The 17,436-nt window shown below is 39.2% G+C and overlaps 1 protein-coding gene across 3 annotated transcripts in view; it reads right to left on the reverse strand.

Moving 5' to 3' along the window:
* SLC35F3 (solute carrier family 35 member F3) overlaps window positions 1-17,436 on the reverse strand; it is a 146,972-nt gene that overhangs the window by 26,716 nt on the left and 102,820 nt on the right. For all 3 annotated transcript variants that reach the window (XM_063124376.1, XM_063124377.1, XM_063124378.1), the window contains one exon: window positions 16,491-16,815. In XM_063124376.1, coding sequence (XP_062980446.1) covers window positions 16,491-16,815 — 325 coding nt within the window. The remainder of the gene's footprint in view (window positions 1-16,490; window positions 16,816-17,436) is intronic.

The raw sequence follows: 17,436 nt of genomic DNA on the forward strand, positions 1-17,436 counted from the left end.
AACCTTCTGGGTATACAGCGCCTACACGCAGAGCTCTTGAATAAGTTTTGGCTCTTTTTACAACTGCACCCTATTGCACAAATAGGGCAAAGCAGCAGAATGGTGTTTTTTTTTAAAAAAAAAAGTAACAGGATTCAAACAATAGCACATACACATTAGTTTCTCTCCAGAGTTTACTATGAAACTAGGATCATTATAAAAGGTCAAAATAAGATATATTTACTCAATAAATGTAACACATTATATGAGCTTTTCTTTTCTTTTTTGTTAAACAAAGCACTTTGTGGCAGTCTCTGCAGATTGAAGTATACGGACACTATGCCACCTTGGATCTTGTATTGTGTATCAAGGTCATGTGGTGTTTTACAAAGGAATAGAGCCCTAGAATGGCAGCTTTTCTGACTGCAAAGACAGAGTAACACAATTCATGGTTACTGTAGTGGTCAAACGGGCTGGTCTAGAAAGCAGCAAGCTCCCTGCTGATGCTGCAGTTTTAATTTTTGTCTTCCCTACAGCAGTGTCCTTTGAGAAGATTTTTGAATACTAATAGTATGCCATAAAGGGTGTTACTTCTATGATATAAGTTCAGAGCACACTAGCATTCAGCAGATATATGCGCTACAGATTGTTGGGTTATTGTGCCAGAACTTTTCTCTCTCTGGAACTCTGTTTGTGCTCAGAAACAAACACACATCACGCAGGTCTTACACAGCAGAGCTGGTTTATTTCCTTCAGGCTTCTGTGCAGTTCAATTCAGATCAGTTCAGATCAGCACACTGAGGCATACACAGAGAGCAGTGATCAGAGAGCAGTGATCAGTAAGCAGTGATCGGTTCCATTTTACAAAGTGAGAAACTATATACACATCTTACACAATTCTTATCTACATTACATACAGCTGTGATGAGGCTAACTTAGAATCTTGGCAAGGTTCCCAGAACAGCCTCTATCTCAAGGTAATTGCCCACAGATAGACTTTCTCTGTTTAACCCTGAGATAGCCATACACACACAATTTTAATGACTAAGCAAGTATTTCTTTTCATATACTTAACAGTCCTCCTCTTGAGCATGTTGTTTAAATTGTGTTACAATCTGAGACCCAGCTTTAAAAGCATCTCTTTGTGTTTTACCATTGATACGTTCCACCTGTCCTTTCTCATTTTGTTTTACTTTGAATACCCATTTACAGGTAATGGCTTTACGACCTTCAGGTAAAGGTACTAGCTCCCACGTTTCATTTTTTTCCATTGCTCTGATTTCCTCTGACATTGCTTCATGCCAGCCCTGAGCTTCTGTAGGTTCCATATCCTGAATTTCCTCAAATGAAGTAGGTTCATAGGCTATTAGTAAAGCTCTATGAGAAACCTGTTTGCTTTGGTATTCATCTGAGTAACGAATTGGAGCTTTGCGTTCCCTTTCTGGTCGCTTTGGCATAGTTACAGGCACAGTTTCCTCCTTTACAGTTTCTTCCCCCTCCCTCTCTTGCTGAGATTGTTCAGGAATTTCTTCTGTTTCTACAGCTTTCTGTTCTACAGGCAAACTTACATACTGTTTTGTTTCCTGCATTTGTTCATGAAAAACTACATCTCTGCTCACAATTACACTTTTGTGATATGGAGACCACAAACGATAGCCTTTTGTTTGTGTATCATATCCCAACAGTTTACATTCCAAACCTCTTTGAGCTAGCTTTCCTGGTCTGTTTTCTTTCTGAACATGAGCAAAACATTTACTTCCAAAAACCCTTATATGTGACACTCTAGGTTTTCTTTTGTAAAACATTTCATATGGAGTTTTTTCATGTACAGAGTGGTAAAGCCTGTTTAACAAATAATTTGAGGTGGACAAAGCTTCTGCCCAAAACAGATTAGACAATCCTGACTCTTTCAATAGAGCTCTTAACATGTTCTGCAAGGTTCTGTTTTTCCTTTCTGCAACTCCATTTTGAAATGGTGAATATGGAGCAGTAAGGTCATGTTGTATACCCTCATCACTGAGGATTTTTTTAAATTGGTTGCTAAGAAATTCACCTCCCCGGTCCGTTCTTAGATTAGCTATAGGTTCTTTAAATCTATTTTTACTCCACTTAACAAAGGCTTTGAACTTTCCAAAAGTTTCACTCTTCTGTTTTAACACATACACAAATCCAAATCTACTGTAATCATCAACAATAGACAAGAAAAATCTGTTTCCTCCTTGACTTGTCTCAAAAGGACCTGCAAGATCTGCATGAATTAATTCAAAAATTCTTTTTGTTGTTCTCTCACTATGTTTTGGAATGTTTGACTTATGACACTTGGTTTCACTGCATACATTACATTCTACATAGTTAGAACATGGTTTGATTTTCACCCCTTCACACAATTCTGGAATCTTAGAAATTGTTTTATAGTTAGCATGACCAAACCTTTTATGAGTTAAATGGATACACTCTTGGTGTGGTTTGCAATTGGCTATTGTTTTTGTTGTGACTTTGCTGGCTACAACTTCATTTTCTGTACAAGTATTAATTACATACAAAGATTCTTTCATTATTCCCTGCACACACACCTTGTTTCCCTGTTTTATAGTACAATTTTCTTCAGTAAAACAAACCTCATACCCCATTTCTGTTAACTGAAACACACTTAGAAGGTTTGTTTCTAATTCTGGTACATATAAAACACTTTGTAGTTCAACTCCCAGACAATCAAAATATACATTACCCACACCACAAATTTGGATTTTTGTTCCATTTGCAAGGGTAACACACTTTTGCTCTGAAGTAGAAGTTTCCAAGGTTACAAATGAAAGTTTGTCTTTTGCCATACTTATTGAAGCCCCAGAGTCCAAAAACCAAGGATTCATTGTCTCTTTGACTCTTGCTAGAAGACACTTCTTTGTTGATTCAGCTTCATTCATGTTGTTTTCTTCTCTCCACTTTGTCAACAGCTTCTTCTTCTTGTTGTTGCAATCCCGCCTTAAGTGTCCTGTGGAACCACAGTTAAAGCATTTCCTTGCCTTTAATGCAGCCACCACGTCAGAAGATTTATGGCTTTGTTGAAATTCAGCCACAGGAAGTTTAAGGCTCTGTTGTTTTGAAGCTTGTCTTCTTTCATAGGTTTCCAGTAGTTTTCCAGCTACATACTCAAGGGTTAAATTTTTCTCCTCTTGACTTTCCATCATGGTGACAACCGCGTCGTACGATGAATCAAGACTTGACAAAATCACATAGACTTGGTGTATAGTTGTAAACTCCATCCCTCGTGCCCTGAGTTGATTGAAGATTTCTCTCATGCTTTTCAAATGGTTTGACATAGACTCCCCTGGTTTCAGCTTCATTCCATACAGCTTCCGGGTTAGAATTATTTTACTGCCCGCTGTTTCTCTTTGATATACAGCTTGTAGCGCATTCCAGCACTCTTTTGATGTATTCAAAAAACTGAATGAAGGAAATTTGAGAGTCTTCCACAGCTAATGCAATAACTGCCATTGCTTTTGCATCGTCCTTAAACCATTTAGCATTCTGTGGATCTGCTCTATCTGGTGGATCCTCTGTGACTACATACCACAGTTCAGCCTGAATCAGATACATTTGCATTTTGTAAGACCATAATGCATAGTTAGAGTCATTCAGCTTTTCCAACAATTGATGCAAACCAGACATATTAGCTCCTGCCATTCCCTCTGCTTTAGGAATTGGTATCTCACCGTCCTCCTGCTCAGAGTCCTCCTCAGAGTCAGCCGACTGAGATTTTTCCTCACTTTGCAGCACTGGCTTTAGCTTGATGTCTTCCTTCATCAACAGTTTTCTGTTTTAGCAGACTCCTGGTTCTGATACTGCACCGTTCCCATCAAGTTCTGGTTCTTCTGCCTGGATTAGGCTGGCGTAGGCTGGTCTAGGCTAGACTGGGCCCATAACCTATGTTGGGTTATTGTGCCAGAACTTTTCTCTCTCTGGAACTCTGTTTGTGCTCAGAAACAAACACACATCACGCAGGTCTTACACAGCAGAGCTGGTTTATTTCCTTCAGGCTTCTGTGCAGTTCAATTCAGATCAGTTCAGATCAGCACACTGAGGCATACACAGAGAGCAGTGATCAGAGAGCAGTGATCAGTAAGCAGTGATCGGTTCCATTTTACAAAGTGAGAAACTATATACACATCTTACACAATTCTTATCTACATTACATACAGCTGTGATGAGGCTAACTTAGAATCTTGGCAAGGTTCCCAGAACAGCCTCTATCTCAAGGTAATTGCCCACAGATAGACTTTCTCTGTTTAACCCTGAGATAGCCATACACACACAATTTTAATGACTAAGCAAGTATTTCTTTTCATATACTTAACACAGATCATGCACCCTCTGGCATTGGAGCACTCTTGTATCTATGGCAGATGCAACTGTGCTGAGCACATTAACAATCTGATACAGCTTACGTTATAAGCATGCAAATCAGTCCCAGTTGTGCATGTATCCCATGGTGTCTCTCTTCTGTATTTTGTTTTATTTATTACATTTTTTTATTTATTACATTTCTAATCAATCAATCAATTGATTAACTACATTTCTATACCAACTAATAGCTGAAGCTATTGTTCTATAGGGTGTGCACTGATTAGTATGGTGGTTTGCATTTAACATTCATGTTTTCTCTTTGCATGGAGTGGGTGGCCAGGACAGGTAGAATCCAGATTGTGCCTCCTTGTCCATGGCTTCCTCCAGAAGCATGTAGGTATTCTGGAAAAGAAGAAAGTGCAAGTTATAATTTTAAGCTTATGCTCAGCCAAAGGATGGGTGGGGGGAGAAGAGGAAGGGCATTTGTTGATGCAAATGGACAGGTGGCCAGCCAGGCCCTGGTCAGCTCAGCACAGCCTGTCAGAACTGAGGTGAGCCATGGCAATCATGGGACTCATTGGTTACCACCCTGCCTGCCTTCATGCCTGCTTTCTGGATGACTTACCAAGTAGGAGTGGGCCTGAGCACACCCCAAATGGGGAAGGGCTGCCAGCCTCACTGCATTATGCTTTGAATTGCTCTTCAGGCTCCTGTCCATGATAGTGAATGGTGACAGCAGGGGGACTGATGTTTTCTGAAATGAAAGAAACAGAAAAGATTTAACAAGCATCTGGACAGCCGGTTTAGGTTTGCTCTGTTTCTATTCCTATGAAACCAACTAGAAAACAACCTGCCTGCCTTAAGAATTTTGGGGGGTGGAGGGAAGGAGGGATGCAGACTATTGTTGGAAATGAGCAGCCAGGGTCTGGTCAGCCCAGCCAAGGAGATCTGGGTTGAGCCATGGCAATGCCTATTAGTTGAATGCCAGCCAGCCTGCCTTAACTTGGTTCAGGGTGGCTGGGAATGGAGACCTAGTTTGGTTTTTATCACCTAATTTGCTTTTGATGACTTACCCACAAAAGATAAATCTGAGGCTTGCCACAGGAGTTCCAGATGCATCTTCTGCTTCAGGTTTCTCTGCGGCTGGTGTTATCAGGGACTGAGGAATCTTCTAAAAATAAAGATAGGAAAAACAACAACTTCAAGAAGTGCCTGAGCAGCATTTTAGAAAAACTGCACATACCATGAAGGAAAAGCCAAAAGAACAAAAACAAAAACCCACATTTTTTTTAAAGGAAAAAGAAAAACGTATTTTAGAGGGAGGAATCCAAGGAGAACTCACCCATTATGAGCTTTTAGCTTTCTTGCTGTCACTTTCCCCTTTTTTCTTCATCTCATGTGTCGAAAATGGCTGAAGCCTGATATGGGAATATCATGCATGTGACAAACAAAACATGCTAGAAAATGAAACCAGACTACAAATCCCAAGAGGCATAGTGGTCATACACAGGTATAAGGTGATATTAACATTATGAGTCAGAAGGACATTCTCAGAAATGACCCAAGCTTTCTCCCGAGTTCCAAGAGAGGTGGCCCAGTAAGAATCACCAATTATGTTTCAAAGTGAGGCAAGTTTACCTATCACTTATTTTATCCACCCTTACAGAGCAGTTCCTGGTCACCCACTCCATACAAAGTGAAAACATGAGTGTCAAAATATAAACCACAATACTAATCAGTGCACAAGCCCACTGAACAGAGAACACACATCAGAGCCTCTCAAGAACCTGATAAACAGCAATGATGCAACCACAACTGTACCCCATTCCACTCCAGTCAAGAACAAGCCCTTTTACATAGTTCTAGCTAACCATCTTTGATATATTGGAATATTCCCTTCCCTCATTATTTTATCATATTTATTACTTGTTATCTAGTGAAAACATATTTGTAGCTGGTCTAACCTGACTTTGAACATTCCATAGGATAGGGTGTTCTCCTTGTAGATCTATTCTTATATTATATCAAAGCCCATCTTCAATATTATGTACTTTTATGTCAATAACATTCGATTTCCCCCGCCTTCTAATACTTTTATCCATTGGATTAAAGGACCTTTAAATCTGTTATTAGTAGTCTCAGAACATCAAGTCAGCACTTCATTCTAATACATTATGACCAAGTAACACTAGTTCATGCAATTAGCCACTCTCTCTTCAGCCACAGATAATCAGGCAAAGGCTGGGAATGTCACTGTTGATTACAGATCTTGATGTAGTCCTTGTCATTGCAAGTATAGCCACTTCTCACTAGCCCAATAATTGTTTACACCTTTTTTATGTAGCTTAGTGGAATCATGGTTAAAGGACCACCATCAAAGGACAGAGAACAGGCCTGCTTGAAGCCCTGGAGAACTACTAAAAGAACAATTTTAGCAACAGCTAAATGACAACAGGAATGTTATCACGTGAGGAAAGCTTATGCAATGCTTCTATCAGATGCATGAGGTGTTCTGATGAACTGGGTTCTCATACAATATTTTTTATGCTAGAATAATTTTTTAGTCTTGTGACACCTTAGACACTTGTTGCTTTTTCTGTAATAGACCAATATACTTCACTCTCTAGAGAACTACTGTCACTTATACTACACAGACCACAGGACTGACACTAGCTCTTAAAAGAAGGAACAATTCTCATGGGGTTTTCTATGCAACTTCAGTTTCCATTGACAATTTTATAACTTAAGCAAAGACTTTAAGAACTAAACTTATTACAGAAAGGATGTGCATTGATCTAGTAAAATTTGCAACACAGACAAGATCCAGACTAAACTAGTTGAATGTAGCTTGATTTAAATTGGCCCTCAGTCATGACTTAAGTCACCTTGATTTCAACAGAAACTATGTGCAATTAACTTAGTCTGGATCCAATCCAGTATCCAATTGTTCATTGTAAGTTGTCATCCTTAAGGCACATAGTGATATTTAAAACCTGTGTTTTAGCTCCTGCAACAGCAAATCCAGCTACTGCCTGCAAAGCATTCATGTTTATATCATTTATGTAGTTTTTTTAAATGGCATGTCCAGAAAGTCTTTAAGTTGCATCTTTACATTTTTTTTCTAGTATTAGCCAGTGGAGGCTGTTGACTTCAATGTCAGCGGGACAGTGAATCTACCCCCAGGTTTCAGTCAGAACTCTAAAGAAGTTATCCAAGGTGCAGGGGCGGAACTTCGTGGGCTAGATGGGGACCTGTTAGGGAGAGCAGAGGGGTATGATTTTGTGAGTGGTAGCTCTAGCTTCTAATCACAGTGAATGGTTTTAATGTGTTTCCCCAATTCCAGTATTTGGGGGAGAGATGCTAAAGTAATATATAACAGGATTCTTCCACTCTTCTTTGCTACTTCTCTCTCCCAGGAACTGGCATGTTAAAAAACTTATGGTGGAGTCCGTGAAACCTGGGAGGTTGTAGCATTAGCTTGCATGGAAAATGCTAGTTGTTTTAAATCTTTCTGCCTCTTCCACTGGATGCTCCACATCTGTCTATCATTCACCCCTGTCCTATTGCATTTCCTGTGACGTTGATGGCAACTGAATAGGAAAAAAGTCTGTTTTTTATTCACCATAACTCCTTAGCCCCTGTTTCTTTATCTAGTCTTCTGCCTAGGAATGCCTGTATGATGTGTGCTATTTTCATACAAATGACCATGCAGGGGAGATTAAGGAAGTGAATCATTCTCTCCCCCTCATTATTTGAACATCTTTTTCTCAAAAATGCTGCACCATTCTTCTGAAATGTTGTAGGTTTCTTAACTAAGGCCACCTCTACACTGCATATCATTTTTATAACAATTGCCCACAAAAACCACAGGGGGATAAGGGTGTCCTTTTTTTCTTGGTTTTATTTTTGGAAATCACCAAGCTGTAAAGGCTGTTTTTGCACAAAGCTCCCTGGAGCTTCTATACATCTGAAACTTGGCATGTGTAATAAGGGGCTATTAGGCCTGCAAATATCATCCAATTTTGACATACACACAAAAAAGGTATAGCCATTTGTTTATTTCCAATGATAGTGGGAGGATGAAGATTTGGATTCCCAAACTAAGATTCGGATTTGGACCCAACACAGGTGGCATATAGCTGAATCGGGCTGTTTTCTGAAGCACTGAATTGGGGTCCAAAACAAATATTGTGGTTGGTGCACACCCCTAGAATTTATTTATATCCCACTTGCTCAATATGGTGGTGATGAATCACAAAATCAAAACAGTAACAGTTTCATAAGATGTTGTATTTCTAGAAGTATCATAAATGTTGGGTACTTTAACATGAAACATTTGCAATTTGATCAGGAGAAGCAAACATACAGTTAATCTAATGTTCAATTATACTCATTTTATTTTTATGGGTATAGTGAAAATATACTATTTCATTGAAATACACTGCCAGTTTGTTTGAATTTAAATTCTTGTATCTCGAGAGGAAGGTGGGGCAGCATTTATTTCTTTGACCATAAGCAATATGTAGAACCTCCTATTCAGTACATGGAGCTGTATTACTGGCTGCTGCCATTGGAGCTCTGTTCTGTCTTTCTCTGGATGTTTAAGGTTGAAAAATAAAGCAAACAGTGTAGTGACTGCTACAGTTTATAACAGTGCCCTAAAATAATGTACCAAGGAGTGTGCCTTTAAATCAGAATTAAATGAAAGCTTCAAAGCACTGTGATAATCAGCTTGCATGAAACACCACTCACACCAGAGCTTCAATTAGCTCCGATTACAATTTTCCTATCAGGCAAGGTGGCTCTCTCATGCAAACTAGCATACTCTTCAACAGCAGTACTGGGCTTTAGGAGTTACAGCATGTTTACTCCGATTTAAAACTTACAATGGAGTCCCTTAAACACACACACCAATATTTGTAGGCTGCGGTCTTGGCAAGCAGGTCGCAGAACAGCTCCTCACAAGAAGGGAAGCCCCACTTCATGTTGCCACTTCACCCACCCACCCCCTGATCTGCTTTCTGTGCCTGTGCGCACTCTACAGCAATGGTCTTCAATTGGTGGGTCCCAACCCAAAAGTGGGTCACGAGATCAGTCCAGATGGAATGTGGCAAAGCTGTTGCCACCATGGTGGGCGTGGAGAAAATTGTGAAAGTGGGTCCCACATTGCAGGTTGGGAGTCTGAGCTGGGTCTTGGGTCTGGACCAGCTGAAGACTACTGCTCTATAGCAATCAGATAATTTACTTCAAACAGAGGCCTTTTTGTAGGATGATTCTCACCAGGTGCTTAAAGAGGGACCATAGTTCAGTGTTAGAGCACATGCTTTGCATGCAGAATGTCCCAGGTTCAATCCCTGGCATCTCCAGGTAGTGCTGGAAAAACCCATGCCTGAAACACTGGAGAGCTTCTGCCAACCGATGTAAACAATACTGGGTTAGATGGAATGGTCTGACTCAGAATAAGGCAATGCTCTATGCTGCTGCCCGAGTTCTACTTCTGCTTATTGATTCTTGTGTGAAGCCGCTCAGCAACCTGCTCTTTACACTCATGCACAAACAGTAACAAGCAGAATTGTAACCTTCTTCGCGTTGTCTTTAAAGTTCTAAAAATGTATGCTCACGTAACTGAGCCAATAGTAATTAGTTGCATCAACTGTAAACCAGTGCCTAATTAAATGAGCATGATTCAGATAAAAACCCAACCACTTTAATAACTTGGCTCCAGTTTATTAAATTGGAATACCACTGAAAATCAAAGCTATAGAAATAAAATTGCAAAGCTTTAACACCCCGACTATCATGACAGATTTAATGGAAGATAGAATAATATGTCAAATTTACAAGAATTTAAGTTTGGATGCATAACAAAGATTAGACTAATCAGTAGCAGAACGCGTAGTAGGAAATAGCAGGAAGAAATTTTACAATATACATCTGGAAGCAACAATTGTACAATTACTAACAAGGGCTAACCATTTCACTACAAATGTATACTCAGCTCTAACGGAAATTTCAGGATACTCTGTGCTGGCCTAACTTTTAGGATTGTTAAAAAAAGAAATGAGAGAGGGATATAGAGCACCTTTCACTTATTCAAGTCTCAAAGTTTCAGCATGCAGAGTTGACTGAAGTAGTATCGAAACACACATTATAATCCGGAGTTGTTGTTTATTATTCTGCACATTGTCTTGTTCACTTACAGCAAATATGTTTGCTTCTATTTCAAGTTCTACAATTTTTACAATGTTTAATGTAGTAACAGATATTTGTAACATTTATGTCATATGTAATATATAATTTGATTGTCTGGTCAATACAGCTATGATTTGTACAGTTCTTTTTGCAGTGTGTACCATTTGTACGGGGGGGATCTACACTACTGCTTTTAAAGCGCTTTAAAGCACGTTGAAAACGTTTTGAAAACTGTATATGCAGTGTGTCCTGGGCCCCAACAGTTGTCAAAACTGTTATAAAACACTTTAAAGCGCTTTAAAGCAGTAGTGTAGATCCCCCCCCCCCCCCGGTCCTATCTGCTTTGCTTATGTATAGAAAGGGCTCCTCTCTTGTTTTGCTGTTAGAAAAAGAAATGCAGCATGAACCAAGTTAGGTAAGAGCTTAAGAGCCATGCTGGATCAGACCAAGGGTCCAGCTAGTCCAGCATTCTGTTCACACAGTGACCAACCAGCTGCCTGTCGGAAACCCATAACAGAACATGAGCAGATCTGTATAAGGACAGTGTGATACCGGCAGTTCTATTTCTGATTCCTTTCCTAATTTTGTCTAACACAGAATTGGCCTTTTCCACAGCAGCAATTTCACCAGGTTGTCCACTGCAACTCCAAGATCTCTTTCTTGGTCAGTCATCACCGGCTTGGATGCCAGCAGTGTATGTGTGAAGTTAGGAGTTTTTTGCCTCAACATGCATCACATTACACTTGCTTACATTGAACTGCATTTGCCATTTTGATGCCCACTCTCCCAGCTTGGAGAGATCCTTTTGGAGCTCTTCACAATCTCTTCTTGTTTTAACTGCTTAAATAGTTTGGTATCATAATCAAACTTGGCCACTTTACTGCTTACTCTAATTAAAGATCTTTAATGAACAAGTTTGAAAACACTCATCCCAATACAGAACCTTGCAGGACCCTACTGTTTACATCCCTCCATTGCAAGGTGCAAAACAGGGCAAAGAACTTCTAACGACTAAATTACATGCTACATTAAAATACTAGGGCTCATCTATACCAAACAGGATATTCCACTATGAAAGTGGTATATAAAAGGCAGGAGCCACACTACTGCTTTATAGTGGTACTGAAATGCACTGACAACTGCTGGGGCCCATTGACACATCTATACCAAGCAGGATATAACACTATGAAAGTGGTATGAAAGCGGTATATGTAGGGTGGCCATATGAAAAGGAGAACAGGGCTACCGTATCTTTAACAGTTGTATTGAAAAGGAAATTTCAGCAGGTGTCATTTATGTATATGGGGAACCTGGTGACATTTCCTCTTCATCACAACAGTTAAAGCTGCAGGTGCCCTGCCCTCTTTTAAATGTGGTCACTCTAGTATAGCTCCTGCCACTTTAACTGTTGTGATGAAGAGGGAATTTCGCCAAGTTCTCCATATGTACAAATGACACCTGCTGAAATTCCCTTTTCTATGCAACTGTTAAAGATACAGGAGTCATGTCCTCCTTTTCATATGGTCACCCTAGGTATATGGCATGTGTCATGGGCCCCAACAATTGTCAGTGCACTTCAATACCACTATACAGCAGTAGTGTGGCTCCTGCCTTTTATATACTGCTTGCATAGTCCAATATCCTGCTTGGTGTAGATGAGCCCACAGTGTGCAACAGATCCTCTCTTTCTTTTTTTATGTGTATGGGAACCCAATCGGGATTGAGACTATCGTGCATGGCTATGGGAGGTTTAAATCTTCCTACCCAGCCACTCTCTCCTGCTAAATTCCACTCCCCATGCAGGAACTAAAAAAAAGTGGTGGCAGGAGGACTTTATTGGAGATAAAGAAAAGGTAGTAAGGAAAAGCAGCATGCTACATACCTAGCATGTAATTTAGTCCTAACATTCCTACAATAGGGCAATTATAAAGCTAGTCACTTCATTAACCATATAAATTCAAATTGTTACTCATGCAAGTCATAAAAGAATTCAGTTGTTATATTTATTTATATCCCACCTTTCCCTCAGTACTGGGACTCTAGGCGGCTTTACAAATTAAATCATGTACAGTTAAAACAGATAGAGATATACTAAAAAAATTTAAAAATATACTACAATATTAAAACATTTAAAACATTATAAAACATTTAAATTATATATAAAAATCCAAAATATAAACAACACATAAACAGAGGTCCAAACTACTCCCCAAAGGCTAGCCAGAACAAGGAAGTTTTAGCCTGCCTCCAGAAAGACACCAGGGAGGGAGCCAATCTAGCGTCCCTGGGAAGGGAGCTCCAGAGCCCCGGGGCAGCCACTGAATATGCCACTTAATGAAGGATGTTGGTAATATGAGTAGCAATGCAGATATAAGCTTCAAGTAACCTTCAATAACATTTTGAACAGCCTTCAGTAATCTTCTAGACATGTGTTTGTCCCCAAAATAGAGTCAGTATGGTTTACAAAACTAAGATTTTTTTAAAAAAAAAACTAAACAAAACTGCTAATACATAAGAGAAACAGTTAGGACAACCATTGCTGAAGTTGTTCAAATTTATCAGAAATTAATGTTTCTGTGCCTTATTAATTTGGTTATGCTTTCGGTCTCATTTCTTCTAAGCAGTCAGAATCATAAACATCAATCAGTTGAATGCCAATGGAAAACCAGGCTGCAGCACTGTAATGCTTATGTATTTAGAACATTAAAATCAATAAGAAAGTTCTCCAAAGCAATTCCTTCCAAGCTATGATCTCAACAGATCCCATTATCTGATCATGGTCAGGTGACTGAAGATAGTGAATAGATGTATCTGAGATTTTTTGAAAAGTAAGAAGAACTGGTGAATCATGCAATTTTGCATACCTAATTTGGAGCCTGTGTTCTGAAGCTTCCGGCAAGAGTTGAGGATAACTGCAGCAATAGTGTCATAATTTTATCTTGCTTGTGGTATTGTAAATACATTATGAATTTGGCATATGCTGGCACTCTGAAGGATTTAAACTAGGGATTTCCCAGAGTATGATTTTTGCACTCGTGGACACTAGACAAAAATGACTCTCCATTCTAAAAGGTTAAATAAATGAATATATAATGTGCTAGTGAGAAGCACTCTTTGTGGAATCCTCTAATAAAATAAGTGTGAAGATACCTACCTGGCTGGAGAGAAAGGAACTAGTTTATGTTGCTACCATCTCTCAATCTACCTTAACTCCTATGCAAGAACTTCAGAAGTTGCAAGTTAATTTTCTGCTGGGGTCATGGGGAGTGTATACCAGTGTGGTGTAGGGGCTAGAGTGCTGGACTGGGAGTCTGGAAATCTGGGTTCTACTCCCCACTTGGCCATGGAAGTTCACTGGGTGACTTTGGGCCAGTCACAAACTCCACTTAAAAAAAAGGAAAGGAAAATACCAAAATAGTGTATATCCTAAATAACTTATGCTAGACAACCTTAAAGTGGAATTTCAAACTTACTTGTGAGGAGTAAGGATGACTCATGATGCTCGCTAGATAACAAAGGGCAAGTGAATCAGGTTTGGCCATGTGCCTCTGGAGGTCAGGCAGGTGCCAACTTTTCAGCGCCTCCTGAAAACATCATTATTCCAGGAAGCCTTTCCTTAATGACCAGCCACGGTTCACTGTACATTTTGCTTCTTTATAATCTATTTTAAAGTGTTTTATTGTTTTTATTTTATTTTATCTTGTACACTGCTCCAAAATTTTCAATAGGGATCGGCATATAATTAAAATAAATAAATAAATAAATAAATACAACACCCAGCATTCCCCAGCCAGCACGGTTGGTTGGGGGATGCTGGGAGTTGTAGGACTTTTTTCTGTCTATACATGCATGGCATTGCACCCTAAACCTAGTACTGTACCAGCCAATATCCATCAGAGTCACAAATGTGAGTGCATGGCATGAGTCTCTTTAAGCTGTTGCAGGGAGTTTTGAGGAAATACAAGGAGCAATCCAGAAAGACTGCCTAACACAGTTATGTATGTGTTTAGATGAATTCTGGACACAGAGTGCTCACTTACTGATATATTTCTAATAGGGTGACCATATGAAAAGGAGGACAGGGCTCCTGTATCTTTAACAGTTGTATTGAAAACGGAATTTCAGCAGGTGTCATTTGTATATATGGAGAACCTGGTGAAATCCCCTCTTCATCACCAAAGTTAAAGGTGCAGGAGCTATACTAGAGTGACCAGATTTAAAAGAGGGCAGGGCACCTGCAGCTTTAAATGTTGTGATGAAGAGGGAATTTCACCAGGTTCTCCATATATACAAATGACACCTGCTGAAATTCCCTTTCCTACATTACTGTTAAAGATACAGGAGCCCTGTCCTCCTTTTCATATGGTCACCCTAATTTCTAATCAACCCAAGCATCTGTGAGGCATTTATGGCAGTCCTGTTTCTTCACTGCATTGGAGAAACAAAGGGCAAATCATGAAGCTTCTAGGCCATGTTGCCCACTTATTTCTGAGTGTATCTCTACTATTTGAACGCAAGACCATTTAATTGCCATCTTTAATATAATACTTGAATCTATACAGCTTATCTCACAATAAAATTGTTAGGGCTATAGTCTTGAATGTGTATAACCCAGGACCTCCAAAATGTTTCCATTGCTTAACTGCATTGACTGTTTCTAGCAGTGATAAGAATCTAAATCATTTCTCAATACTTGAATTAGGGCTTAACATTTTTTAAACACAAGTGTTGCATATCATTACTTTGGGGGCTTCTTTTCCAGTAAAGAAGATAGATTGTACTGAAATGTTCTGTAGTAATGTGCAAAATGTAAAAAAAAAATGTTGCAAAATTCCACAAAACATTTTTAAACATGCCATTGAAAATAGAAATTATATGATGATACTAATGGGAAAGAAAACTAGAGTGCACCATATGCTATATAAATCAAATTCCAGAAAGTTTATTGCTCAATTGAGAAGAAAGTAACAAAAGAAAAATACTAAAATACCCCCTACCCGCCCCCGCCAAAATCAGCCATGCCTTATAACACTGGAATCTTCTTTCAGGTGTACGCAAAAAGAAGAAATATTGCCACACTACAATGAATATTCTGAATACCATCTGAATGTACCAAGAGAAATATACATACATTTGTGCTATCTGTACTTTTAAACAGCACTACATTAGAGAAGCCTCATCATTTACAGTAATTCTATTTCCCTCTATCTATTTGCTAGTTCCCTAATCCAACATGGGTTATTATATTGACTGAACGCAGTGCGTTTTCTGCAGGGTGGGTTATCGTGTTGTCTAACCACAGAGTGGTTGTTAGCCATGTAGTGTGGTTTATTTTTCTCAAACAAGCCATTGTGAGAACCCATAACTTGTTGGATTTTTCAGTCTTTAACAAGCCACACTGCATGGCTAACAAGCAACTCTGCAGAAAAAGTGATGTGTTCAGACAACACAATAACCCACAGTTCAAAAACAACCAGCACTGGATGGGTTAGTATATTGTGGGAACCTGACCTTCTCTCCTTTATGTCTTTCCTTAACACCCCTCCATTCTCTCCTGGTTTTTGTCTAATAATTTATGTAGGGTGACCATATGAAAAGGAGGACAGGGCTCCTGTATCTTTAAAAGGGAATTTCATAGGTGTCATTTGTATATATGGAGAACCTGGTGAAATTTCCTCTTCGTTACAACAGTTAAAGCTGCAGGTGTCCTGCCCTCTTTTAAATCTGGTCACTCTAGTATAGCTCCTGCAGCTTTAACTGTTGTGATGAAGAGCGAATTTCACCATGTTCTCCATATATACAAATGACACCTGCTGAAATTCCCTTTTCTATGCAACTGTTAAAGATACAGGATCCCTGTCCTCCTTTTCATATGGTCACCCTAAATTTATGGTCATATTTTGTACGCACATAAAGAAGAATTCAATAAAACATTGATGAAGAGAAGCACAACTAAAATCGTGAATCTCCCTTACCTGTATCTTTGCTGTGGAGACTGTTTTTCACCTGACTTATAAACATGTCCAATGTAATACAAAGGAAAAAATAAAAAGTTCCAGTTTGTTGCAAACCATGTCAAAGTGAAGGGTGCATCAAGTTTCTTAAAGGTCAGTTTTGCTAGCTGGGTTGAACCTGACCAAGAGGAGCAGACGCCAAGTACCACCACTACACCCCAGAAAAATTTCTTAAGCTGTGTCACAGAGCATGTCCAGCAACATCGGCTCCCTCTTCCACCAGCTTCCATCCCAGCTTGTGCCTGGGCTTCTGCTGGTACTGGGGAATCATGGGACCGCTCATCCCCTGAAAAGAAAAGATGAAGGGGATAGAAAGGGAAGATATGGTAATTAGAACCAATGAAGACTACTTTGCACCATTTTATTTTCCAATCAGTAAGTCCTGGGCTACATTATGCATTGTTCTTTACCCAAGTAAAAATGCAGTATTCAAAACTGTCTTAAACTATAACTGTTTTGCAGATCCTATTACGACATGAATTATATCAGTCTAAGTCAGACATTACTCAACTGAAGTAAATGGAGTAAAAAGAAACCCCACAAAAATATGTCAATTTAGCAAACAGACCACATACAGAAAGCAGAATAATGCCTTGTTACAAAACAAGAATTAATTTGGTTTCATAAGAGTATCAAAACCTAAGCACTTTTTTAAAGCAGTCTAGAATTCTGTAGATGGAGTTAAAAGTTCATTCTGCACCAAATCATTCTATTTTTCTCTTGCACATCCAACCCCCACCCCCACAAAAAAACACAACCTGAATATTTGATTTGGAGACAGAAAAAGCTGAAAAGAATACGAATGCACATTGGAGTAAAATAAATAAGGATGTTATTGTCAAGCCAGCAGACAAGTACAATATATGTGAGGAAATATATAGCCAGTTAACAAATGATATATACTATG

Source organism: Elgaria multicarinata, chromosome 4 (assembly GCF_023053635.1).
Source record: "Elgaria multicarinata webbii isolate HBS135686 ecotype San Diego chromosome 4, rElgMul1.1.pri, whole genome shotgun sequence".
Classification (NCBI taxonomy): domain Eukaryota; kingdom Metazoa; phylum Chordata; class Lepidosauria; order Squamata; family Anguidae; genus Elgaria; species Elgaria multicarinata.